Source organism: Mastomys coucha, unplaced genomic scaffold, assembly GCF_008632895.1.
Source record: "Mastomys coucha isolate ucsf_1 unplaced genomic scaffold, UCSF_Mcou_1 pScaffold17, whole genome shotgun sequence".
Classification (NCBI taxonomy): Eukaryota; Metazoa; Chordata; class Mammalia; order Rodentia; family Muridae; genus Mastomys; species Mastomys coucha.
In genome coordinates, this window is record NW_022196899.1 from 23,069,818 (window position 1) to 23,097,657 (window position 27,840).

The window sequence follows — 27,840 nt, forward strand, 5'->3', positions numbered from 1 at the left end:
TTTGCTATGTTTTCTTTTATATCCTTTATTTTTAATTGGTATTTTAGAACAGCAAATTGTCTTTCATAGCAGTGCCTCCTTGTCTGATAACATAGTCCCCATTTCTAAATGTAAAGATTTAAAATAAATCAAAATGAACATTAAGGCGTACAAACAGCTACTACTTTAAGTCTGTTCTTACTTAATAAGGATAATTTTTACTCATATTAAAATACATGGAATGTTGGCACACAACTGAAGCTGCTGTAGAAAGATCAGATGTTCTGTGGGTTACTGAAACTCCCTAAAAACATACTTTAATATGGTTTTTGTTTTACAAATTTAAGTGTTGAGAAATGTCTAAATAATAAGTAACAATTAAAATAAAATGTTTTATTTGTAAATTATGTACAGAATACATTTATGTTATGACAAGGAGAAGGGAGGAAGGAAGGGCCTCGCCATCCAGTCAGCGTCCTCACGTCTGCTGGAGAGGACCACCTTCCTCTGGATTGAACGTACAAGTCAGTTGGATTTCCTAGGCTGGAAAAGGAGACTCTGTAGCTGAATTAAAAGGGTTGCTACACTGTTACTTGCTGGTTTGTTTCCACAAGATGCTCTTGATCCCTGCTAACTCAAAAACCTTAAAAAAGGAATTTTCTGGTATAATTTTATGAAAAAAAAAAAAAACACAAAAAAACAAAAAACCCCGCAAACAGCGTAACTAGCAAGAACAATGAGTTTAAGCATTTCATCCTAAAGAAACTGCAAAATGGCTATGTATTTATGCATAATCTGAAATGCTGCAGTTTCTTTAGCAATTTCCATTAGTCTAACAGTAAAAAGCCATACAGCTATCAAAAATGCCCTTAATCTAAGTGTCATTGTGGACAATGTACCTCTGATGACTATCCTACTTACTGTAAAATTATCAGATGGATAAAACTTATTAATGGCTTTAGACTGTATCAATAATAGTACCAATGTTCTACAAAACAAAAGGCTGACTGTAACTGAATGTCAAATACATTTCATAAAATGGATTTAAAGAATGCTACAAATGCCATCTGTACATCATGATGATTGGCCAACACAGAAAACCCAACCTGTTGTACTTATTTAGTCCCCAAACTAGTCAGATTATGATTTTTCATGTGCAGATTTAGGCATCTCTCCATCTTTGTCGTCATCTTCCTCATCACAATCCCCATCTGTCTGCTGTTCCAGTTCCTCTTTCGTGATCATTTCAAAATCGTTCCCATTCCCACTACTGTGTTGGGAGCGGTCATCTTCCCGCCTGTCACTGTCTGTGTCGGAGTGCCGCTCTCCGCCCGAGCCTTCTGGTCCATGGTCTCCTGGCGCTCCTTTCCCTTCCTCGTCCTCCTTTTTCTCACTGTCTGACTTTTCCTCACTGTCGGACTTCTGCTGCTTTTTGGTTTCAGATTTCTCATCCTTCTTTAAGTCTGCTTTTGGTCCTTTGTACTCGTGTGTGTACAGGGGCCTGAAGGAGTCAATGAAGCCCACGTCAGCAGTCAGGTTTGGCAGGAACCAAAAGTGGTGCCTTCCTCCAGTTATCAGCCAGATGATGAGGAACAGGATGCAGCGAGCTGTGGGGAGCAAAGTTTCTCTTGAATAAATGAAATTAAGCCTTGATGCTACTACAGGGAAAATTTGTTTGTAAGAACTGAGACAATATGTAGCTTTATTTGCATATTTTATGCACCATAAAGACAAATACTTAAGATCAGACTAGCTTAGCAACTGACAATATTTTAAGAGCTGCTCTAAACTTAGAAACATAAATGTTATGATGCCACTCTCAAAAAAAAAATTTTTTTTTTTAAGTCATGGACATACACTGAGGATTTGTGCATTTTGTGAAGTTGTACTTCAGTAAGGACAGCAGTCAGGTGGAAGTTGAAGCGTAAGAGAACAGCGTAAGAGAAGAAGACAATGTGAATAAGGACTACGAATGATACTGGAAGAAAGCAGCCAGTGGAAAAGCAGAATGCCGTACAGCCTTACTTCCCAGTCATTATGTCCATACAGCCTCACTTCCCAGTCATTATGTCCATACAGCCTCACTTCCCAGTCATTATGTCCATACAACCTCACTTCCCAGTCATTATGTCTTGTCCTGATTTTAAAAAACACTACATTCAACATACGATATAGTATAAATGGAAATATAATGCTGAGAAAGTGTATATACTGAAACATATATATTATTACTTCTGATTTTAAAAGAAATGGGAAAAACTCAGTGGGCCCTTACCTTGTCTAAGATAGCTCACTCAGCATTGAATAAAGAATCCAGGCATTAAAAAACCTCTATCATCAAACTCTTGTTTTATTAATTAGGTAAATTATGCTTATTTAAGTACCAACTCCCTCAATATTAGGAAAACTTTTCTGTCCCTTAACTATAAGCTAGGTACAGTGGTGAATTACAATGGTGCTGTAATCCTGGCACTGGAGGCAAAGTCAAAACTCTATCTCACAACACTAAGAGGAATAAAAAATCAAGAAACCCCGGGAAACCACATAATGCTAACACAGCCAAGACTGCTCAAACACATAGTTTATGAGGTAACTTGTGGTTTTGTTGGTGCGCGGGCTGTAATCAAGGGTGGCTTGTCAGCTAGGCACATAAAACTATATCCTCAACCTTTTAAACCTTGAGACAGGGTAAACTGTAAGTCTGTGGCTTGCTGTGCAATGCAAGCTGGCCTTAAACTCTCCATCCTTCTGTCTCAGCTTTCCAAATAGCTGGGATCATAAGTGTCTGTAATCACGCATGACTGAGATTACTCTTACTAAAGGTGAGTGCCCCAACACCTGGATTTATTTTTTTAAAGGCCACAATGACTATACAAATGTTATAGGATAACTGGTCTTGTTTTGTTCTGTTTTCTTTAAATTTATGTATAACTATTTCAAAGAAAGCTTATAAAATAGTGGTGGATCCACCAGGCGGTAGTGGCACACACCTTTAGTCCCAGCACTTGGGAGGGAGAGGCAGGTGGATTTCTGAGTTCCAGGCCAGCCTGATCTACAGAGTGAGTTCCAGGACAGCCAGGGCTATACTGAGAAACCCTGTCTTGAAAAACTAAAATAAATAAATAAATATTGTGGGTCCATGGATTTCTCATTATTGTGCTTCGGATAAATCAAAGGACATGGCTTTTATATAAGCCTTGATTTATAAAGCAGTACTTTAAGTAATCTTATTTATAAAGTAGTATTTATTTTCATGAGAATTAAAAATATACCACACAATACAACAGATAAGAATCATTTGTGACACAAAAAAGGTAAATATTTGAAGCAACAATTTACAAGTAAATTCCACTGATAAAGCAACAAAATTTTTCCTCCAAATGTAATTACAATGTTGTAGTTCATTTACAAAGTTGAAGACAAGTGATATGTTTTATCAGATCTAAGAAAAAAAGCATTTTAGAAAGATAGTAAGTGGGCTGGTGAGATGGTTCAGCGGGTAAGAGCACTGACTGCTCTTCAGAATGTCCTGAGTTCAAATCCCAGCAACCACATGGTGGCTCACCTGTAATGAGATTCTGACACCCTCTTCTGGTGTGTCTGAAGACAGCTACAGTGTATTTATGTATAATAATAAATAAATCTTTGGGTCAGCCGGGCAGTGGTGGCGCACGCCTTTAATCCCAGCACTTGGGAGGTAGAGGCAGGTGGATTTCTGAGTTCGAGGCCAGCCTGGTCTACAGAGTGAGTTCCAGGACAGCCAGGGCTACACAGAGAAACCCTGTCTCAAAAAACAACAACAACAAAAAAAAACTTTGGGCCAGAGTGAGCGCAGTTGACAGGAAGAGAGCAGGGTTAACCAGAGCGAGCAGAGGTCCTAAAAATTCAATTCCCAACAACCACATGAAGGCTCACAACCATCTGTACAGCTACAGTGTACTTATATACAAAATAAAAAAGAAGAAAGATGTTAAGTAAACTGAGTTTCTTACCACATGTAAGCTGGGCATAACAGAATTTTAACTCGCCACAGTTTTTCTCTATGTGGCAATAGATAAAGGGATGAACCACCGAAAAACTACATGAACTATCCCTACCACTCTTATAGTAAAAGCTCCACATTTTCGAAAAATGCCACATCTTAGTGGTGATATTAACCATGCATACTGAAAAACACTAAAAAGATTTTTGAACATTCTATACCACAGAATATGTAAGTGGGCTATAGACAGAAACTATTTGAAAGAAAAACGTGAAGGGTGGAATGCAGCTGTTGGTGGAGGGCTTCACTAGCAAGTAGGAGGAGGCCTGGGTTTAACTTCCACCACTACAAAAAACCAGGCATGGAGATGCATGCCTGTAATGCTAGCACTTGGGACACAGAAACAGGGGGTCAGAAATTCAATGTCACCCTTTGCTATATTGCAATACTGATGATAACTGAGTTACAGAGACCTTGCCTTAAAATAGTGTGTGTGAGCCCGGTGGTGGTGGTGCACACCTTTAATCCCAGCACTTGGGAGGTAGAGGCAGGTGGATTTCTGAGTTTGAGGCCAGCCTGGTCTACAGAGTGAGTTCCAGGACAGCCAGGGCTACACAGAGAAACCCTGTCTCAAAACCCGCCCCCCCCAAAAAAGTGTGTGTGTATATGTATATGCATGTGTATAGTTACATGTTGTATTTGTTTCTTACTTTAATTTGCTAGATTATCTAATCCATAATACTTATGTGCATAGAAACATGGAAAAATTATTTTCAAAACTGGAGAAACAATATTTCAAAGGTCCAAACAATCTAACATAAATAAATCATAATGCTACCGGTTTAATTAAAAATATAGCAACTAGAATAATTCTGTTCAGTAGAGCTAATACTTTGCTGAAAGCTTCACTAGTCTGACAGCATCTACTGTAAGTTCAACATTTATGGCTTTTGTCCCTGATCCAGGCTCACACTGGTGCTAGTTACCTGTTTAATAGGACTGGCTATTATTTTTTGGCCTACAATTGTGCTGTGCTGTCTGCAGCAAAACATTTTTCTTAAGGTGACTAAGCTAGAGGAAGGAAAAAGAAATCCAAGTTAGGTGAAAAGGGCTCATTTGAATTGGGAGGTCTGTTACTATGGTAGAGTAAAAAATAGTGGATGAACTCTTGGATTCATATGAGTGGTGGCACCAACTCAGGATTCTTTGATGACCAGGGGGAAGGTGAGAATAAAGAAACTGTTTAGGGCTATACAAATAAATATTACTATATACAAATAAAAATTAATTACCCATCAGAGAATAATATGCACCCAGGTTAGTTAATGTTGGCCAAGTTCTGTCTCCTAACAACAGAACCTAGATCAATACTGTGGGTGACTAATTTTTTTTTTATAAAGAGTACTGCTCTTGGTTGGGAGTGGTGGCACATGAATTTAATTCTAACATTTGGAAAGGCAAAGGTAGGTGGATCTCTAAGTTTGAGGCCAGCCTGGTCTATATAGTGAATACTAGGCCAGCTGGGGCTATGGAGTGAGACCCTGTCTTGAACAAAGGTATGAAACATCTCAATAATTCTGAATGTTAAGAACATTCACTTTGTTTTCCTATTTTTTTTAGTTATTTCATTTTGGTACCCAAGTGAAAAGTTGTATTTGTCCCTAAAATGGTAAACAAATTGTTTAGAACCACTTAACTGACTACATGAACAGAACAAGTTACATTTATTTTACTTCAGATACCTAATAATGATTCACTACTACAAAAATAAATGTTCATTATAGCTAATTTTAAAACACATCTACATGGAGATTAAAACATAGTAATATACTATATATCAAAATAACTAAGAGTATTAGTATTTAATGGCTCACCATAAAAAAAAGATAGCTAAACAAGGCAACAGGATATTTTACCTTGATTTAATCATTCCATAATGCAAATATGTATATATGTGTATAAATTATACTTTATACTGTCAAGAATTGTTTATTAATCAAATATAGTATTAATAAAACAAGAGAGTTTGAAGAGAGAGAGCCAGTGCAATCATGTGTGAGCTCTGAGGTTTGTCTGAGGAGGTCACACACTTCCTGACGTAGATGGTTAGTTCTGCTGTTTAGCTACACTGGAGCCCCAGGTAAAAGCGTACGTGCTAATACCTACCTTGGACCAAGATCAGTTTTACTAATAACACTTACCAATAGCAAGGAGAAGAATGCTGGCTACAAAACAGCCTGCGCCCACACTGAGGTAATACACACCTACTCTCATTTCTGCTGGCCACAGAGGGAAGAGGGTGGCTGCTATCACTGCAATCACTAAAGTAAGAAGTGACAGTTACAGAGCAACTTTTAGAAAAAATACTTTAATGGCTTCATTACAATCAACAGTGAACACATGCTTGAAAATGGGGACTGATAAATACTGGAGACAAAAAAGTAACATTTATATAAGGATAATGAATTATCAGCAATTTCATGTTATTTAACATAACATTTTGTACTGTTCTTAAATTAGGTCAGCATTTTTAAAATCTAAATTACATTTAGCTATAAAAAATACTGTCTAGAAATTAAAACCATTCCTTAAGTGACCAAGTATTGTCATTTTGAAGCTACTATTTTTTTAATATGAGGAACAGGAAAGCTTAAATCAAAACAAAACCAAAGAACACCCCACCTCCCACTCCAGGGGAATCAGATTCACAAAGCCTCTTTTTTTAAAAAAAGGTCAGAGTGGCTAAGGAAACTATATATAAGCATCTCTAGGGCTTTTTTGTTTGCTTGGTTGTTTGATTATTTTGCAATTATGGTAGGGCCTCTTAGAAAACTGTTAAATGAGAAGACTGGTTATCAAGTCTTTATTATAAGGATTCAGATTCTTGCTCTACCATGCATATGCTAGTTAACCCTTCTAAAGTTAATTTGCCTTATATTGATAAATACCTGTTCTTACTGGAATAAGACATCAGAAGGCTTTTATGACAAAGTGCCACACTGTAAGCAATCCGCAGCATTAGCTTTTTGAGTTTAACTAAGTTTCAACTCTTACTGTAAGTTTCTCTACATGGGATCCTAAAATATCTTATTGACCAATCATATTTTAGATAGTATGGTTTTGCTATTGGCTCAATTATTCTTTCCCACCCATTTCTGCCCCCAAAATTAAAAAAAAAAAAATACACAAGTTTGATAACAATATAAACAATGAGCCAAAGGCTAAGTGAAGATGAAGTCATCGAGTTTTTGTTCCATTGTTCAGTGGTAAACACTATAAAGCTTATCCTATTCCCAGAGACTGCTCATGTACAATACAAATTAGTTACAAATATCTTTTTCTAAGTAAGGGAACTTATGTAACTCTCCCTCTTTGGCAGTTTTCTCTTTTCCTATCTCAAAAGCTGCATGCTATTCTCTTACACTGCCATTATTCACTCTTCTCCTGAGGAATGTGAACTACTTTCAGTTTTCCATGGTAAGAGACAATCCTCCTGCAAGTATACTCACACGTGGACATATGATGGGATTATGTAACAAAATGAGTTCTAGGCTGAGGATGGAGCTCAGTGGTGAAGTGCTTGCCTAGCATGTATAAGACCCTGGGTTTCATCCCAGATACTAACAATAAACAAAAACTAACAACACTGAAAAAACCTTAACAATGAATTCCTTTCAATGGAATTGGTGGACCAAAAGATAAAGATACAGGCATTTAAAATTTGAACATTACTTTGTTCAACTGTGTACATGAAAAGAATATAAGATAAATCCTCCAAGATTTACAGAATCAACATGCTTGCATCTATAATCTGAAAGGTATTGCCAAACTGCCTGCTGCAAACGTAAGAAAAAGCATTGCTGGAGTGTTCCCTCTACCCCAGGACTTTTACCATAAACTTCTGAAATCCTAATCTTTGTTACTTCACTCTGTAAGATTCATTCTTAACCAGAATGAATGTTCTATGTGTTTCTTCTGGGAGCTACATTTATCTTCTATCAGGTTGTTCTACCATGTTAATACCTTAAAAATGTTTTAGCTGTTGCAAATAATTTTAATTTATTACTTATCTTCTAACTTTATTTAAAATATCCTCTTAAAGAGTTCTTACTTTGTATTAAATTTAAAAGTATTTTTTGAGGTCCTGCATTTTTGTCCTCTAAAGTTCAGAGTATACTAAAAAGCTACTTATAGTCTCCTACTTACCAAGAATTAATCCCATGACAAATGTTTTGATGTGAACTGGGTCATAGATCCACACAAAAACCTAGAAGAATCAAGAAACCTCAATGTTTAAAAGTTCTAAGGTTGCCTTAGTGAAAGGTTTACTTCTCTCCTATAGTCCCTCAGATACAGCCTCCCCCTCTTAGCACACTAAGAGCGTCCCTTTCCCATTAGGACTACACTCAGGTATTCAAAGACCGCTAGTTCTAGCTCTCAGCTTCTTTAAATTACAGTACTTTTCCATTTCCTAGTCTATTCTGAACAAGACCCTTTATTTTTTTTTTTTATGATTAATTTGTATTTTTCTAACACTTCAGGTTCTGAATAAACCTCTGTTTTACTGTTTATATTTTCCTTGGGAATCAGATTTAAAAACATTAGTTTTGTTAGTAACTACTTTTAAAAAAAAACCCTCTAACACCCCCCTTCCCTTTTTTTTCTTAGACAGTTTCTTTGTATAACAGTCCTGGCTAGCCTTGAACTGACTATATAGACAGGGGCTGGCAGAGATCTATCTCCCAAGTGCTAGGATTAAAGGTGTATACTACCACATTCAGTTTAAAAACCTATGTTTAATAAAAGGGAAAATTTCTAATTTCTTTTTTTCTATGTGTATCTTTTTTTTTTATTAGATGTTTTCTTTATTTACATGTCATACAATATCTCCTTTTCCAGGTTCCTCTCCAAGAAAAGACAAAAATAATAAAATAAATAAAACAAAAACAAAAACAAACCCTTGTTCCCTCCCCTCTCCCCCTGCTCACTACCCTACCCTCTCCTGCTTCCTGGCCCTGGCATTCCCCTACACTGGGGCATAGAACCTTCATAGGGTCAAGGGCCTCTCCTCCCATTGATGACCGACTTGCCCATCCTCTGCTATACATATGCTGCTGGAGCCATGAGTCCCACCATGCGTTCACTTTGGTTGGAGTTTTAGCCGCTGGGAGCTCTGAGGGTACTAGGTAGTTCATATTGTTGTTCGTTCTAACAGGCTACAAACCCTTCATCTCCTTGGGTCCTTTCTCTAGCTCCTTCATTGGGGACCCTGTGCTCAGTCCAATGGATGGCTGTGAGCCTCCACTTCTGTATTAGTGGGGTACTGTCAGAGCCTCTACTTCTGTATTAGTCAAGTACTGTCAGAGACTCTCAGGAGGCAGCTTTATCAGACTCCTGGCATCCAGCACTTGCTGGCATCCACAATAGTGTCTGGATTTGATGATTGAATATGGGAAGGATTCCCAGGTGGAGCAGTCTCTGAATTGTCCTTCTTTCAGTCTCTGCTCCATAGTTAGTCTCTATAACTTCTTCCATGAGTATTTTGTTCCCCCTTTAAGAAGGAATGAAGTATTCACACTTTGGTCTTCCTTCTTCTTGAGTTTCTTATGGTTTGTGGATCCAATTTCAATAGTCTGGAGATATGGTGTTTCGTGTGTGTGTGCGTGTGTGTGTGTGTGTGTGTGTGTGTGTGTGTGTGAGAGAGAGAGAGAGAGAGAGAGAGCAAGCAAGCCGGCCTTTTCAAGACTGCAAGCTTTTGTTCAGCTTGTTCCCTTCCCTGACAGACCTAGTAGACTCTTTCCTGGTCCAATGGGCAATCTGCCAGTCAGTTCTGAAGGCTCCAGTCAAATGCCCATGGCCTCCAGACTCTCCTTACCCTTCCTAACTAAATTAAGCATACCTCCTTGGTGTTTTCACACCATCAATGCTTACCACAATGTAATACAGGAAGATGTTTACGTGCCCAGGTTTTAACGGCCCGTGAAGGCTTCCTTGGAGAGAACTGCACTGCATTTCACTATAACACCTGTGAAGTATCTAGTACTCAGTGACATCCTGAACATTTAAGATATCTGAGCTCTTCCTCTTGCAGAATCTCAAATACCCACCCTAGGAGCCACGACTTTGTATATTACAACAGTTGGTATAAGTGGGTCTTGGAATTCCAACAGTTTAGCAGCAAGGACCACTATTTTTGAGGTAGTTAAGTGACTACTGTAATAGTCTTCACCACACAAGTCTCATTAGAAAAGATATAATAAAACTATCTCCTTGTGCAAAGCATTAGAAATGTTGAAAATTCTAGGCCCCTCAAGACATGTGTCTGATAAGACTCTGTAGAAGTCCCAGAGATCAGCAGGTAGGCCCCATGAACAATCTGCTCTTTTTTTTCTCTTGATAATAGAAACTCTGCATTTTAACAGGGCAAATTAAATCCTGAATATAAAGACTGCATCTTCGAGATACCATAATTAGGGAACCCAAGTGTCCTTAACATGGTTGCTAAGACAGAAGGCACTTGCTTCTTGTCTTTTGTGGATATAGTTAAGGTCACCATGGACCATGAGGCACCTTGGCAAGACTCTAACACAGAAAAAAAGATAGGAGCAGCTTGGGCCTGCCATGGGGCTTCATGCCTGTTGTGTTCATCCCTAGAGCACACTATTAGGAAAGAAAACAAGAACCTATGTTCTACTAAACTACTATAATTTCATGTTTTTTAATAACTCAAATGAAGTCAAATCTGATTCTAACTTTTTATATAGATTAGAAAAGTAGATTTTTTGAAAGTCATTTTTATATGATTAAATGTATGATTAAATTTTTCTAAATTGTTTCTTTTTGTAGTAAAAGCATCAAATATATTTCTAAGATTTTCTATGAAAGACTGAAGCTCAATTATACTCAGATCTATTATTCTCTAATCTCACCTCATTTCCATCCAGAAAAACTTGATCATCATGTGGCTCAAGTTTGAATTTTTTCTTAGTTTCCTTCTTTTTTGGAGTTCCTGGAGTTTCCTCCTATAAACAGGTGAAAAGAATCAAACACTTAAGACAGCAAAAGCTGTGATATTCATGAAGTGAAAAGTTTCACCATTTTCAACAAAGCCCTTAAGATCTGTATTTACAGATAATCAAGACAGTTATTTCACATGGCTGTTAAAACCTTATGATCACAGTTCAATAAAGATCATGTGCATGCAATCTTAGTTTCCATTTATGTGTATGGTGGTTTGGCCTGTATTTGCATCTGCATCATGTCTATGCAGTGTTCTAAGAAGGCCAGCAGACATCCGGGAACTAGAGTTAACAAGTCATGAGCTCCCACATGGACTGTGGTCCTGGGAGAACAGCCGCTGTGCCATCTTTCCAGTGCCATAGAACAGCCGCTGTGCCATCTCTCCAGTGCCTATAGGAGAAGAGCCGCTGTGCCATCTCTCCAGCGTCTATGGTGACTTTTAATTTTAGCTTTAGGAAAACTTACCTTTTTGGAATCTTCTTTTTCACCATCTTTCTTTTTTTCTTTTTCCTTTTTTGTTTTTTCTTCTTTAACACTTTCTTTCTTGCTCTTCTTATCATCTTCTTTCCCACTTTCAGGTTTTCCTTTATCTTTCTCTTTTTTTATGTCTTTATCATATTTCATTTTCATGACTTTTAGGGCCCGATGAAAAAACTGTTTCTTTAAAAGCCTTGGAGAAAAGCAACAGTTCTCGAATTATAATTCCCATCTATTACAAAGACACAGACTTATTTAAAAAGCAAAAATATCAAAACCCAAATAAAGTGAGCAAAGGAAGATGTGAACTGGCAACTTATCAAAGAAATTATAACCTGTAAGTCTATGAAAAATACATTGAAGTATAATAAACATACCAAACAAGGAATTCCACAAAGGAAAAAAGGTTTAATAGTCAGATTATATAAAGTTGTCAAAACTTTTTAACTTTTAACTAAAAGATGTTACTGGTTTGAGACTTATCCACATAATTCCTCTCTAGATACACTGATAATAATTAATACTCATCCTCATTTAATGTGAAACCTCTATTTCAAGAGTAAAAATAATAAAGAGGAAGTTTATTTAGGAAATGTCAAGAGAAAGATGTGTTCATGCTTGTTCGTCCTATTCAGTCTTTTCAGCTGTGTTATGGAGGCTCTCTCTACATGTACTGCATCACTCAATCGACTACTGTAAGTATCAGGTGGGTGATGAATAATTACATATACTAAGATGACATTTCTGTACATTGATAGGGATTCTAACAAGAAAAATCTAAAAAAAAAAAAAAAGGTGCAACAGATTAGGCATGACATTGTATTCCTATGTCAGTAGCTTCTCCCTAAATATAGTAAAGGCTGTTGCCATCACGGGGAATATTCTTTCTCCAAAAAGACATGAGTTTTCATTTCATTCTTACTTCCTTGACATTTTCTCTGAATTACAACCTAACCTGCTTAAAACACACACATCCATGTCATCCCCTTTCACTCTTTGCTATTTTGTCAAGAGCACTTACCTATGCACTTACTACATCATGTGTTATATGTTTGATCCACTAACAGAGAGACCTCATTCTATTATCTAATGAGTTCAGAAGCTTAGCTGATCCCTTATTAAGCCAATCTCATGGGTTATTTTGTTTGTTTTTGTTTAACCTTATAATCCTATCCAAGAGACTATTTGGTTTTTACCAGTTATTTATAAGCCATGTCTTCAAATTTCATGATCTAGTTTCAGAGTTCCTGATATTATTCTTTCTTCTTACCTTGATGATGTATTATACATCTGCTAAGGCACAATCCAGAACATATATGTCACTAATATCTCTGTCCCTAATGGTGACCAGTCACCCTTCTAACTTATACCTTCCTGGTGCCCAATCAGCATGCTCACTATCACTTGCTTACTAGGTTTTTCCTCTCTGTACAGATGACTAGTTCATTCTGGTCAGTAAGTTGTGACTTCTGGGCCCCTATATTGTTTCTTGCTTGACTGGGCTTCCATGTGATGCTAATTAAACCCAGCTCATAGGCATCCCATACAAGTAATGTCAGTATTTCCTCGTTTGGCCTATTCTTTTTCAGAAGTAGATATTCTTCTGAAATCTGTTCCAGCTGTCCCCTAATAAATACTATTTATATCTGCTTGGTAATATGTAAATAAACAAAAATTTGAAATGAGACTTTATTGATTACTACTTGTAAATACAAAGGGAAATTTAATAGTAATAGACTAGTGGACTATTTGAATATGAAGAGGAATGTTCTACTTCAGAATGTCTTGAAAATTATTAAAGAAGATATATTCTAATTTTGTTTATATCAGCATTCAATACTCAATCAAAAATATAAAATTTTTAATGGGAAAACAAATTTTATAGTTATTTTATAAATATACACATATTAAAACTTCTCAAATAGCAATGTGATTAACTATGACATACAGTAATTTAGAATTTCATCTACATCATCAGTTTGTATATTCAGTTTTCTTAAATTTTCTTTCTGGGGGGGAAAACTGTTCTCAATCTCTCCTCTCTCTCTCTCTCTCTCTCTCTCTCTCTCTCTCTCTCTCTCTCTCTCTCTCTCTCTCTCAGACAGGGTTTCTCTGTATAGCCCTGGCTGTCCTGGAACTTAACTTTGTAGACCAGGCTGGCCTCGAACTCAGAAATCCGCCTGCCTTTGCCTCCCAAGTGCTGGGATTAAAGGCATGCACCACCACTGCCTGGCTCTCAATCATTTAAGAAATAAATATTTAAGAAAAAAATATTTCCTCAATAAGAAGCAACAGACTGCACAGACCTGGAAGGACTGCTGCTCCTCCTGCATGGCTGCCCAGTCACCAAAGCAAACTATGAAAGAGCAGCATAAGAAGAACTTTACAGCAAGTCCAAGCCAACATCAACTTAAATGGGAAGGAAGGAAAAGCAATTCCACTACAATCAAGAACAAGACAAGGTTGTCCATCCTCTCCACAGCAATTCAATACAATATTTGAAATCCGAGCTAGAGCAGTAAGACAACTGAAGGAGGTCAAGGGGTAAAGTCAAAGTATCCTTATTTGCAGGTGATATAACAGTAGTATATAAGTGACCCTAAAAAATTCCACCAGGCAACTCCTATAGTTGACACTTTTCAACAAAGTATATGGATTCACAAAATTAGTAGCTCTCCTATATAAATGACAAACAGATTGAGAAAGAAATCAGGGAAACATCTTTTACAATAGCCTCAAATAATATAAAATATCTTGGGGTAACGCTAAACAAGCAAATGAAAGATTTGCATGATAAAAACTTTAAGACATTAATGAAATTGAAGAAGCTATCAGAAGATAGAAAGATCTTCCGGGCTCATGGATCAGTAGGATTAATATAATAAAGATGACCATCCTACCAAAAGCAATCTACAAATTCAATTTAATTCCCAGCAAAGTTCCAACACAATTCTTCAGAGATCTTAAAAGGTCAATTTTTAGTTTCATATGAAAACACACATGTACACACACACACACACACACACACACACGCACGCACGCACGCACGCACGCACACCATACACACACCTATCAAACACACACACACTACACTATACTACACACACCATACAACCACACGCACACAATACATATATCACACACACACCACATACATGTATCACTCACTCACATACACACACACGTACGTACATACTTACATACGTAAAAACAATACTGAAGAATAAAAGAATTACTACCAGTGGTATCACCACCCCCAACCTCAAATTGTACTACAGAGCTATAGTAATGAAAACAGCATGATACTGGCACAGAAACAGACACAAAAGTCAATAGAACCAAACAGAAGACCCAGAAAAATCCACATACCTATAGATACCTGATTTCTGATAAAGTCAGAAATGCACCCTGCAAAAAGACAGCATCTCCAACAAATGGTTCTGGTCAAACAGGATGACTGCAAGTAGACAAATCCAAATCAATCTATACTTACTACCCTGCATAAAACTCAACTCCAAATGGATCCCAGACCTCCACATAAGGCTAAATACACTAAATCTGATAGAAGAGTAAGTGATGACTAGCCTTCAACTCACTGGCAATGATGACTTTCTGAACAGAACACCATTAGCACAGGCACCAAAACCAATTAATAAATGAGACCTCAGGGCTGAAGAGATGACTCAGAGGTTGACAGCAGACTGGTCTTACAGAGAGCCTGGGTTCAATTCCCAGCACCCACACAGCAGCTCAAAACTGTCAGTAACTCTAATATCTGACACCCTCACACACACAAACATGCAGAAAAACACTAATGTACATAAAATTATTTTTTTAAAAAAAGGACCTCAGCAAACTGAAAAGCTTCTCACTTTGTAAGGCAAGAGGACACCATCAATCGGATTAAGTGGCAGCCTACAGAATAGGAAAACATTTTTATTAATTAATTTATTATTAAGTTCTTTATCTAATATATAAAGAACTTAAAAAATCTAGACATTAAGAAAACAACAACAACAAAAATGGGGTACAGATCTAAACAGAATTCTCAAAACAAGAAACCCAAATGGGTGAGAAACAAAGAAATGTTCAACATCCTTAGTCATCAGGGAAATGCAAATCAAAAGTACTTTGAGATTTCATCTTACACTAAACATAATAGCCAAGATAAATAAAACAAAAAAATGGCTCATGCTGGTAAGGATGTCAGATAAGGGCAACACTCGTCCATTGCTGGTGGGAGTGCAAACTTGTTCAGCAACTATGGAAATCAATGTGACAGTCCTTCAAGATGGTAATTGATCTACCTCAGGATCCAGCTATACTACTCTTACGCATATACCTAAAGGATGGTTCATCCTACTAAAGAGACACTTGGTCAACCATGTTCATTGCTGCTCCACATAATATCCAGAAAATCTAAACACTCTAGATATCTTATAACAAATGAATGGGTAAAAAAAATATAGTATGTTTACACAATGGAATATTTACTCAACTGTTGAAATCATGAAAATCACAAGAAAATGGAAATAAGAAAACAATTATCCTGAGGTATCCCGGATCCAGAAAAACACTTAGAAGTGGGTATTGGCTATGAAGTCAATGATGACCCAACTACAGTTTAGGAACTGCAGAGGTTGGATGAGGAGTCAGGAAAGGGAAATGGACAGTTATGGAGTGATGGGGTTAGTGAGGAGTTATGGAGTGATGGGGTGGTTAGTGAGGAGTTATGGAGTGATGGGGTTAGCGAGGTGTGGGAATGTGCTTCTTGTGCTTTCTCTCTGGTTTGCTCTCTTGTTCAGCTGTTTTGTCCTATTCCAATTTGTTTCTTTTTTATTTATTTCATTTTATTATCACTCCTTAAATGCCTGTTTTCTAGTAAAGGACAGAAGGGGTGGATCTGGATGAGAGGGAAAGTAGGGAAGAACTGAAGGAGTAGGAGAGGAAAAACTGTAATCAGAATAGATGAGGAAAAAGTATGTAGTTAACGTCCAATCAAATGAGTGTTTTACACAACTTAACTTTAGGTACAAACACTCAAATACTGCCCTTGCCACTTATCTAGGTAGGTGATATTGGGGTAAGTTGATTATTTTTTATCTCTAAAATGGAGCACCTATCATATGCAATTTTTAGGATTAAATGAGAAACATAAATTGTTAGTGCTTGACATACACATATTCAGTGTTAGCTAATTCTGCTATAACAAGATCTTCAATTTAAATAGTTCTGTGTTCACAAATCATTACATCATTCTGTTCTACAGTAAATAGGATCACTGACCTTCTTCTATTCAGCATGAATCAAGTTCCCATTACAGTGCTAGCCCTCATAATAACAGTGGTTAGTATGACTTGGTCAGAGTCATAGTCTCATTAGAGTACACTATTTCTCATTTGTTAAAAAAATTACAGGTAGTAATATTAGTTGGAGAATCCTTCAGTAATGGCTTTATGGAGGAAATGTTTTAATCAAATTTTGAAACACAAATAATTGATTACCCAAAAAGCAAGAGAAGAAAGGTCATATATTTCTAAGAAAAAGCATAGAGCATACTGAAATATGGCCATATCAGTAGCTCTGTGAACACAGCAGCATGCTGTGTACTTAAGTGGTTTATCCCATACCACATATTTAACAGAAGCAGTGACCAAGTCATAGTAACCAATGTTATTATGACATCGAGCATGGTATTAAAATGTTTTAAAAATTATTTGTGTATTCCTTTTGGCGTCTTAATTTTTTCAGACTTAAAACTTACTCAATGTCAGACATCTTCGGGATTTTCACAAATATAGCAATGACAAGTTTTAAAAAGTATAAACGTCATGCTAAGTGTTACAAAGTTATGATAAAGTATAAATAGTCCCACTGCTTTCTGATTAAGCTTGCAAGTGACTTTAAGAACTAGTAAATATGCAAGAATTCTTAAATAGTCAAAACTAGCTGGAGTAGAAAATACTAACTGCAGATGCAAAGGCTAACGTGGGGTAGGGGACCTGAGGAAAAGAGAATCAGAAAGTGGAGTTAGCAACACAGAAAGACCAATTAGAGAAGGAATGTGGCAAGTAAATGGAAGTGAAGAGAATATTACCTCCTTATTAGAGTGTGACTTGGTGATACAAGGTCTCACTGGAATTAGGTTAAAGACTTCTGTATTAAATGGGCCACACAAAGTATAGACTAACAAATACGCCGCCTTAGGGACCTGAGAGATGGATGACTCAGCAGCTAAGAGTGTATTTGCTACTCTTACAGAAGACTAGGGTTTGATTATCAGCACCCACATGGTAGCTTACAACTACCTGTAATTCTAGTTCCAGAAGAATCTGATAATCTCCTCTAGTCTACATAGCTACATGGTGTATAAACATACACAGGCAAACATGCAAATACATAAAAATAACTAAGTCTTAAAAACAAACAAACCACATCTAAATTACTAGCATACATTTTTTTTTTTTTTTTTTTTTTTTGCTTTGGCCATTTCCCCTCAGACTCTACCATGTCCACTTAGCTGCTTTAGAAAATGGAACTAGACAAAGTCTTATCCACAAGGACTGGTCACAAAGAGGATTTTATGACTACATCAGAAGGGGCAAATACCTTCTTAGGTCTAGTCCTTAATTTTAATGAAGAAAGAACACAAACGACTTGAGTAGAAAGACCTTAAAATTCAAAGTGAGCTTGTGTCTAGGCCATCCTCTAAGTTCCATATCTTTATTTTTTTAAGATTTATATGTATGATGAGTGAGGCATGTAAATGCATTGTGTGGGTGCACATGTGTCCTCAGAGGTCAGAAAAAGGCACCGAATCCTTTGGAATTGGAGTAACGGGTTATAATTTGTCAGGTGGCTGCTGGGAAACAAACTGGTTTCCTACGAAAGAGCAGCAAGTGCCCTTTAGCCTCAGTATCTTTAAAAACTTTTCATATAACAAGGTATTAAGGCTCCTAAAAGACCACAATATGTAAACTAGTATTGGTTGCTCTCCTGAGAGGTTTGGGCTCAGAGATTAAATATCCCTAACAGTAATGCTGGCAGGTGATGCAGATTAACTTTTGCTCCAATAAATGCAGCATGAACTTGCTGGAGTAGACAATTGGGTGAGGGGTAGTATGGAAGAGACGGCTGCATTTAGAGCTTTAGCCCTTACTCGCTGTATGGCCTCGGACAAGGTTTTAAACTTTAGCATGTCCCAGTGCCTGCATCTGTAGTACCCCTTTACTTTTTATAGCCTACACACATCTTGAAGCAGAGAGGGAAGTTTACATTTTAAAATTCTCATCAGACAAATTACTGTACGCGACAGTAAATAGGACCTGTATCATTGTTAGTTTAGCCCCACTCCCAAAATACAACTTGTTTATGAAATGTTTATCAGTCATCTCTAGTCACTCAGCAACTAAGACTTCTAAGCATTCGATAATTATTAACTTTGACAGTTTCTAAAGAGAGTTCTCAGAGGAATAATGCTCGTTTTCTTTTCTAAGACAGTATCTCAAGCAGTCCAGGTCGGGCTCCTACTCACTTGTAGCAAGAACAACACTGAATTCTTGATCTCTCTGCCTCCATCTTTCCAACAGGGGGTTATAAGCATGTGCCACTAAACCTGGTAAATGGCAGATACTTAAAGTGTTATTAAGCACATTAAATGCTATATGTGCCTCCCAAACAAACATCTACTTTAAAATCTTAACTACTCACATTTTAACTTCAGTACCATCAAAGCAAAATCTAGCTGATACAGATTAATAAGTATGTTCTTTATGTATTAAACAGAGAGACACAGAAAGAGGAAGTAATTTGGTTTGGTGATTTAGTTATAAATTGATGACCAAAAGTTTCTTTACAAAGAAAAAAATACCTAAGTAAAAAATGCATGTTACCAAAGTGCATGTATTTTATCTTGAAATCTTCCAGACTACAAAGACAGTGGACCTATTTTCATTTTAAAAAGAATACTTTATTAGTAATCACTGAAAACAGCATGTAAGTTAGACTTATAGTCCAGGGCAAAGCCACTAAAAAACAAAGGATAACAGAGTTAACTGTCATCCTATAAAAGATCTGGAAAAAAAAAATCCTGACTATTTTCTACACAGAATTCGTTCAATGTAGACATGTTTATACTTTTTAAATCTTGATTCTTTCATTCAGTAACTCTGGCAAGTATACACAAGTAAAAGAACATAACTACAAATTATACACAATTAAAAATATAGTAAGTCTAAGAACAAATATATTTCCACTGATAAAATCCAAATTACATATAAAGCTCATTACATTTAGTTAAAAGGTTTCAACACTATGGACAAAACTGATTTTACTAATTGTTATCCTTCACCAAGAAACACTACCTGTTGCAGTAGTCAACCACAGACTCCCTGGTCGTAAATAAGGCTTCCTCTCCTTTCTTGGCCTTGGCCCACTTTGAATCCAAGAGGCACTCCACTGCTTTTGAAGCTATAGAAGAAATTTGTTATTTAAAATTTAGTACACATGAACTTATGCCTTATGAAATCATATTATAAATGTCAACATTCTGACAACAGAAAATAAAAGAGTATCAAGTCTAATGACTATGTTAATCATGTCAACCCGTGAATACATAAGCATCTGCACAGCAAGTAAATAATATTATTAAAGCAAGATAAATTAATAGGGAAGTGTTTGTAGCAAAAACCCTCTCAAAAACACTTGTTAACCATCAATCACAAAATAAGCACAACAAAACATAACCCCAAACACTTCCTTTTTCCCTCAATGGTAATGAAAATTCTCATGTTATTATAACCACTAATGAAGCACTCTGAACAACCTACTACATTACTAGCAAAGAAATACATTAGATTTAGAGATTAGCATGTCTATTTTTATCAAGTTTTAGTGAGTATCAAATTCATTAGTAACACAAAAAGAAATCTCTTCTGTAGATAGAAATTCAAGTTTAATTGTTAAGACAAAAATACAACTGTCATTTATAAACTATTGGGCTATATTATAGATGATATCAGCTAATCATGAGGTTGAATAGATAATATATAAACAATGTTCCTAATTAGTTCCATGCAATCATACTATCTGAGCAAAAGGGGGTATTTTATAACAAACATTGAAAATAAGTCTTATTTTTAAAATTTCCAACAAAACCAATTATAAAGCACTTCATCGTTTGACTTTTCAACCATGAAAGAAAGACTAGGATAATCAACTGCCATATGCCCATCACCCAGCTTCAATAATCACACATGTAAGCTCTTTATCACTTTTATGTATCTAAATCTAGGAAACTTCATAGAATTTGTACAGTAATAAGACTGCAGATATAATCCTACCAATAAAATAATCAACCCGATGACCCATCATGTTGGTGGATTTTGTTGGACAGTTGAATCGAAGATATTTAGCTACAGCCTTCTCTTCTTTAGATGGTTCTCCAACTTCCTGTAACATAGGATTATTAATTTAGTGTGGTTATATTACTAAAGAATAATTTGCACATCTGTTCTATAAATCTTTTCAAGTGTTAGACAGGACTTGCTTTCAGACCTTCCTTGGAGCAGATCTGATAATGGATACAAAAGACAAAATAGACACTCTTAGTTCTGTCTTCTAAACAAACCAACAGGGCCAAAGGCTGTCCCATATGTTGGCCTCAATTACAGAACATTAAGCTGCTTTTCCAGTATTTGTATAGTTTTTCTTCAATTTTGTATGGCTTCCTTTACTACTCACAAAGCAATAATTTAAGACATTAAAAATTTAAAAGTCAACAATGACGCCTAAATGTTAAAGTAGGTATCATAAATAAATGTTATAACCGCAGTCAAACATGTGTCCTGATTAATGCATAATTGTAAACAGTCTCCACTTATCCTACAGTAGCAGCCTCAAGGCAGTAAGCGTAAGAACTGAGATGCTCAGGAGCGGCAGGCACTTAGTCCCATCTTTCTTCCCTGGGATCACAGATGCTGTCTAGGCTCCTTCCCCAGTAGGACTGTGGCAAACAGGGAAATGCAGAAAAGGATATTTTTATTAATGGTAGTGCAATAACAAAGAGCAGTTCTGGAAAAATTGCTCTATCATTTTCTGTGTCTTTCCTTCTATATTTGTCCCCAAAGTTTTTATGTCAAATTCTGCTACCATAAGGTATAATTATTTGTGGAAATAAAAATAAAAAGTTCAACCAATTCACTTTTATAATAGCAACAACATATTCTAAATATTTTTTCCTCATTCAATGCATCTGCTGTCAACTTTCAAGTTTATCCTGATAACTTGTTTGAATTAATTTGAAATTGAGGGAAGGAGGCCTTATTAAATAAAGTCTCAATAAATATAAACTATCCATTCAGTCAAACATATATTTCCTGAGTGTTTAAGGTACAATCTTTGGATGCTGCATTATGTATTAGGGAGACAAGATACCTGTACTCTCTTACATAAATGCCAAAAACAGCAAGTTATTTTCCAAAAAGGAATGATACATGAAAATATTTTAGAAGTACACAAAGTAGAACCAAAATTATCAAGTATACAGAAAAATGTTTTACATAAAACTTGATTTTGAAAGCCAAGTTTTGAGTAAACTGAATGAACAGCATAAACAATGAGGTTGAGAATGAACGCTCAACTCTAACAGATCAGTTATAATGTACTATGATGTTAAATTATTAGAAAGAGAAGAGAGTCCTTAAAAGGCAAAGTGAGAAATTCCTTATTCCACAAGAAACAGAAAATGACTACATGTTTAATAGAACAGAAATAGGAAAGTAACTGTTTTTATGATTGTAGGCAAGACAAATAGGGAAAAACATGCAGAGTCGGATAGTTGGAAGATTACAGAAGATCACTGTGATATGATATTGGCCTAAGAATAGGAAGGGGATGCACATATTTGAAACATTTCAAACGTAGAGTACATAGGATTAATGGTGAAGAGTAAATGCAGTGAGCAGATACAAGATTTCAGATTTCTGTTTTAACCAATAAAAAGGAAACACAAAGGTGGGTGGGTAGAGAGTTAGGGATAGATCCGGAAGGACTTGAGGTAAGTATGTTCAAAATATTATTTTTAAAAAGGATACTTTTCAGTAACATGAAATGTAAAAGGAAGGAATGGGTAAGGAATATAAAGAAGAATCATCATTTTAGGCATGCTTTGTCAATACTTACACAATCCTTTAATCCTTTAAATAAACAATTTACAAATCACAGGTAAGTGTACACTTCCTAAATGCCGATCAAGGCATTACACGTAAAATCAAGATATAAATATCAAGATATAAAAACTCAGAAAAGTTGATTATGTAATAGTAAATCAGATACCATTAAGTATCTGCAAAAATTTAAATATTTTCACTCTAACAAATTAGTCAACTTCCCCCCAACTCTGTATTTTCCTTGGTAAAGACACTATTAAACAACAATGGACAGGAAGACTCAAACAATGTTGTCTGAGTAATTTTTTTCAAGTGGACATAGACTTCAGTTGTCTACTAGTAAGAGTAGTGTAAGAGACTGGTTACTACAGTCAGCTCTAAAGTTTAACACTTGGAGCACCTGCTGGGGTCTCAGTACCAGAAAATCTCCATGAAGGAGTCTGATCAGCAGTGGCAGAAGTTGGTTACCCAGCAGACCCTGTGAGACTGCTGTCTCCTGCAGCCTAAATGGCATAAAATAGTCTTACCTTGTTCACATACTAGACCACAGTATACTACCTCCCCATTTGTTCCCTTTTACTGTGAACAGAATACTCTGCTAACTTCTGAAAGCCTTTTGAGGGTATTAATAAATGCTTATAAAACATACAAAAACAAGCTCATCAATTCAAATTAATGAACTTTTTAACCATAAACTGTCACAACTGTCTTTGAACGAGGATGCAAAGAGCTAGCCTGGGATAGATTGCCTTTTCTTTGCATCTAGATACTAACCTATTGTTAATCACAACCTCAAATTCTTTGAGCAGGAAGTCTAGTAGAATATTGATAAAGACTTTAATTAATATACTTTAGAAAATGAAATAGAAGTTACCATTTGTAGTCTACTTGAGAAAAAGAAAAAATACCTAGAGCAAACCATGGGTTTGCTTTATTCTGACAGACTTTCAAATAGAAACTAACTAGAAATAGAGTTATTGGTCTATCAATAGTGGAGTGAACAAAAGAAAACAGGTCTTAGTTTTTTGCACAAGTAAAAAAAGTATAGCACAAGTGTTTATGAAAGTGTTAACTGTAGGTTAATAGAAGATATTGTGAAAACTAGAGGGAACTTAAATTATGTGCTTAAAGTCACACAGCTCTATAAGCTAACAATTGTAGTATCACTTCCAATTTGCTTCAGTCATACTTCCTATGGCAACAGGTTTGTGTGCTATGTAACTGCTAAATTCTCTATTAAGCCTGGTATGTTGGGGTGGGGTGGGAGGTGGGAAGATGAACTTTCAGCTTAGGACTGGATTTCTGGGTTCTTTCTCTTTCTTTCAGAAGGTCCCGAGAAGTCAGACCTGTAGTCTGGCTGAATAGTCCCAAATATTTTTCTTCTCTTCCCTGAAATGAGGCATATAAGCCCATGACATGTCAGGATTTTACTTCCAGGGAGGCAGATGGGTACAACAAAAATAACTGATGAAGGTTATACAAGTTCTAAGATACAAAAGTCATTTGAAGATTTCAAACTGAACTAGATTCTAAATAGTAGAACACTACATGGAATGATTCTTTGAGAAGGAGTAAGCTAAACTAAATCTTTTTAAATGAAAATTTATATTTGGAATTTGGTAGAGCAATAGCTCAGTGGTTAAGAATATACTGCCCAGCACCTACACTGGTGGCCCACTGATACCTGTGACCACCACTGCCAACTCCAGAAGATATGATGGATGCCCTTTTCTGTCCTCAGTGGACACCTGCACTAAGGTGCACATATCTTCACAAAGATACACAGACATACACAAAACTAAATATATTATGTATACATATATATATACATATACATGTGTAAAATTTGGGATTAAAGAAATACAAAATTTATTTTTTTTTTAGTCACTGATGAGATGGAAAGAGTATTCCACTGGGAATCAGATGACTAGTCTAAATCTAATTTTACTAACTTAAAAGGCAATCTAGTTCAAGTCACATAACCTCACTGGACATCAGTTAGTCATTAAATTGAGGATGAGATCAGTAAACTCCAAGCTTACTACTGTTTCTAATGGACTGAACACACAATGTTGTGTGTGTGTGTGTGTGCGCGCGCGCGTGCGCGCCTGTGTGTGTAGGTGCTCGTGTAAAGGAGGTCAGAGCAATTCTAGGGGTCAGTTTTCTCCTGCTACCTTGTGGGATCAAACTTAAGCCATCAGGCAAGTGCCTCTGCCCCCTGAGCCACACTGCACTACTTCCTGAGCCTGAACTTAGAACTGAGGATTCCAAGGAAGTTCTATCAGATTTTTTTTTTCATTTTAAACTCCATGATATCAGAATTCTAAATCAATGCTTCTAGTGGCTTGTTAATATACAAAGTCATCCTATTTCCTATTCTTAAACAAGACTTTAAAAAAAGTATTTCATTAGTTTCAGCTACAATAATTCTTGCTAGAAAATCTGCTATAAAAATTTTACAACACAAAGTCAATGAAAAAAATGTAAGCTCACTTCAAAGTTTCAGTGCCCTGTTCTGAGTCCAAGAAAGAAATGTGATAATGGTCCCCTTGCTTCCAACTCTGTTAGGACACCAGATTCTAAAATTATTCTGTCCTGGAAAAAGCCAAGGTATTAGCTCCAAAAACAAAACAGAACTCTTAACTGTTTGAACCAAACATCCCTCCACTCCCCAAAAGTCACTGTAATTCAACCAAATCTGACTTTGAACAGAACATCAAGTAACAGGAAACTCACCAGATAGTATAAATGCTTTTGCTTTAAAGTCTTTGAATAGATTTTTTTTTTCCTTTAACAAACTCTGAACTTTGTCATTACATTTGATCTTTTTATCTCAAGTGATGCCAATATCAGAGTTTTTGATTCTTGACAGTAAAATAAGAACTGAGGAATTCCCTAGCATAGTTGGCAGAAGCTGAAGAAGTGACTCAGTGGTTGAGAGTATGCACTGCTTACTCAGAAGACCTCAGCTTGGATGCTAGCGCCCTGCAACTCCAGCTCCAGTAGAGCTGACATTCCATTCTGGCCTCAACTACCATCTGCACCCAAGTACACATCACCACACATGTACACAAAACAAACAAACAAACAAACAAAAGTTGGGCTATATAAAGGTAAGATCTTCCACAAACATTCTATACTCCCATATAAAAACTTATTTAGATGGGGAAATTTTTTAATTTCATACTACCAAGCTGACTTTTAATAACCAGCATCTCAAATAAACATAGTAAATAACTATACTTTATATACTTACAGCCTAATGGTTAGTCTACTGGATAGATGGTTGTTGATTATTTGTAAGCTTGTTAAGGAGTACTTAACAAAACCCAATATAACTAACCTAATTTCTTTATTCTGGTGGAGGGCAATTTAATAACTTTTAGTAAGTCATTAACTTAGTCTTTTTATACCAACTCTACAACCCTAAAACCTTTTCTTTTTCAAAGGTAAATGATCCTTCTTACAAATGCAGAAGTTGAGGAAAAAACAAAACAAAGCACCAAGCAAACAACAACAACAACAACAAAAAAAAACAAGCTAATTAATTGGTGGAGCTAGAGAATGAACAGGCATAAGATAACGAACTTGGAGCTATGTACTACAGAGTGCCATAAAGCATCGGCACCTACTTTTCTGTTTAACGTAAGATCATGGCTGAAATATGAGCAGCGATTTAAAAAGTACACTATATTATCTTTATGACAATACTGAAAAACAGATAAAATTGTAAAATAATGTGTATTAAACAGCAAAAAAGTACAAATTTTTCTGGCTAAGGGTAAACATAAGGACTACAGAAGGCACAAATTTAACAACTTCAATACAAATTGCAATAAAATAACTATCCATATTAAGCCATAATACTAAATTTCAAAAGTCTGGGAACAGCATAATTATAAATTTCTACTGCCTTGACACTCTGGTTTAAAAACCTACGTGAACTTGGAATCTGTCTCTAATTCTCTTCTGTAACCTGTTCAAAATTATCGTGTCACACCTGCCAATTTCCACACTTACTGAACACCGCTATCTTTCCCACCGTATTTAAAGACTTTTCAACTGTAACTTATTGACCTGTAGGCAAGTAAGTTGAGAAGCCTTTTAAAAATGGATATATACCGAAAACAGAAAAAAAGTCATCCTAAGCGGGGAACAGAAAGACAAGAATGAGTGTACCAACTTGTGACTGATACATTAACAACTTACTGGACGCCATCAACTCATGCCTTGGGTTTCTGCGTGAGCTCTTGAAGGCACTCACATCCACGTTTAAGGCGCATCGAACAAAGGACACACAAACGGGGAGAAAACCGCGGGGCAGAAGATGCTCGGGGGACATTTGTGCGGGACGAGGGAGGCAGATTATGTAGGGCAAGAGGCTTGACAAGCTGGCCTGTGCAAACCTCTGTGGGTGCCACCGGCCAGCCCATTGCAGCACCGACCCGGCAGGGTTTGTTTACATCGTGTCGCCTGGAAGAAAGCCGGCAAGGTTCAAGCCGACTGGAGGGGAACGGAGGGCGGACGCCGCGTTAACATCTGGCAGGAGCCCTCAGGCCGGGCCCGGGCCAGCTGACCGGCCGTCTGGAAAGCACAAAGAACCGACGGCGGAGCCTCGGGTCAGCCCTCCTTCCTGCCCAGTTACCGCGGCCTTCAAGTCGGGAGCGTCCGAGGAGACTCGGGGGAGGGCGGGGAAGAGGCCGGCGCCTGGCGCCGGCGCTCCGGAGGAAGCTGGCTCCCTCCCCGCGCAGGCCCGGGCCCTCCGCCGCAGGAACGTGGGGCTGGACGCGGGATTCGAGCGCCGCGCCGCGCCGCGCCTCCTAACCCGGCCGCTCCGCAGACCCCCTCGGCCGAGCGGCCGCCAACACCGTCCCGCCTCCAGGCCGTCACGGCGCCGCGACCCCGCGGAGACGGCCTCCCGGCCGCTCGGGACGTCTCCCCCTGTCGTTCCTCGTCCCAGCACTCCCGAGTTCCCCCCGGCCCCAGGGCTCCAGCGAGCTACCTGGATCCGTTTCTTGTGTCGCCTGCGTTCCGCCATGTTGGCCGCTCCGCCCGGTTCCTTCTGACGTGGAGCGAGCCGGGGAGGGGGGCGGATGAAATCTCGCGAGAGCGCGGCGGCGGCGGCGGCGACGGCGGCGGTTCGCGGTCCGTTATGTAACCCGGCGCGGTCTCGGGGCCGGGGGCGGCCGGCTTCCTCCGTGGGCTCCGCGCGGT

General features: G+C 37.4%; 1 protein-coding gene across 3 annotated transcripts; it reads right to left on the reverse strand.

The window, feature by feature from the left end:
* Sec62 (SEC62 homolog, preprotein translocation factor) lies at positions 1 to 27,840 on the reverse strand. 3 transcript variants are annotated; one of them, XM_031376520.1, is made up of 9 exons: positions 27,629 to 27,840; positions 21,345 to 21,461; positions 20,800 to 20,908; positions 19,822 to 19,927; positions 11,447 to 11,651; positions 10,891 to 10,983; positions 8,168 to 8,228; positions 6,163 to 6,282; positions 1 to 1,586 (listed from the first exon to the last, which is right to left on the reverse strand). In XM_031376520.1, the coding sequence occupies exons 3-9, from the start codon at positions 20,828 to 20,830 to the stop codon at positions 1,120 to 1,122; spliced, it is 1,083 nt and encodes a 360-aa protein (XP_031232380.1). In that variant the 5' UTR covers positions 20,831 to 20,908; positions 21,345 to 21,461; positions 27,629 to 27,840; the 3' UTR covers positions 1 to 1,119. The 3 variants fall into 3 exon arrangements, with proteins under 3 accessions (XP_031232380.1, XP_031232379.1, XP_031232381.1); XM_031376519.1 differs by lacking the exon at positions 21,345 to 21,461; XM_031376521.1 differs by lacking the exons at positions 21,345 to 21,461; positions 27,629 to 27,840 and adding an exon at positions 26,836 to 27,379.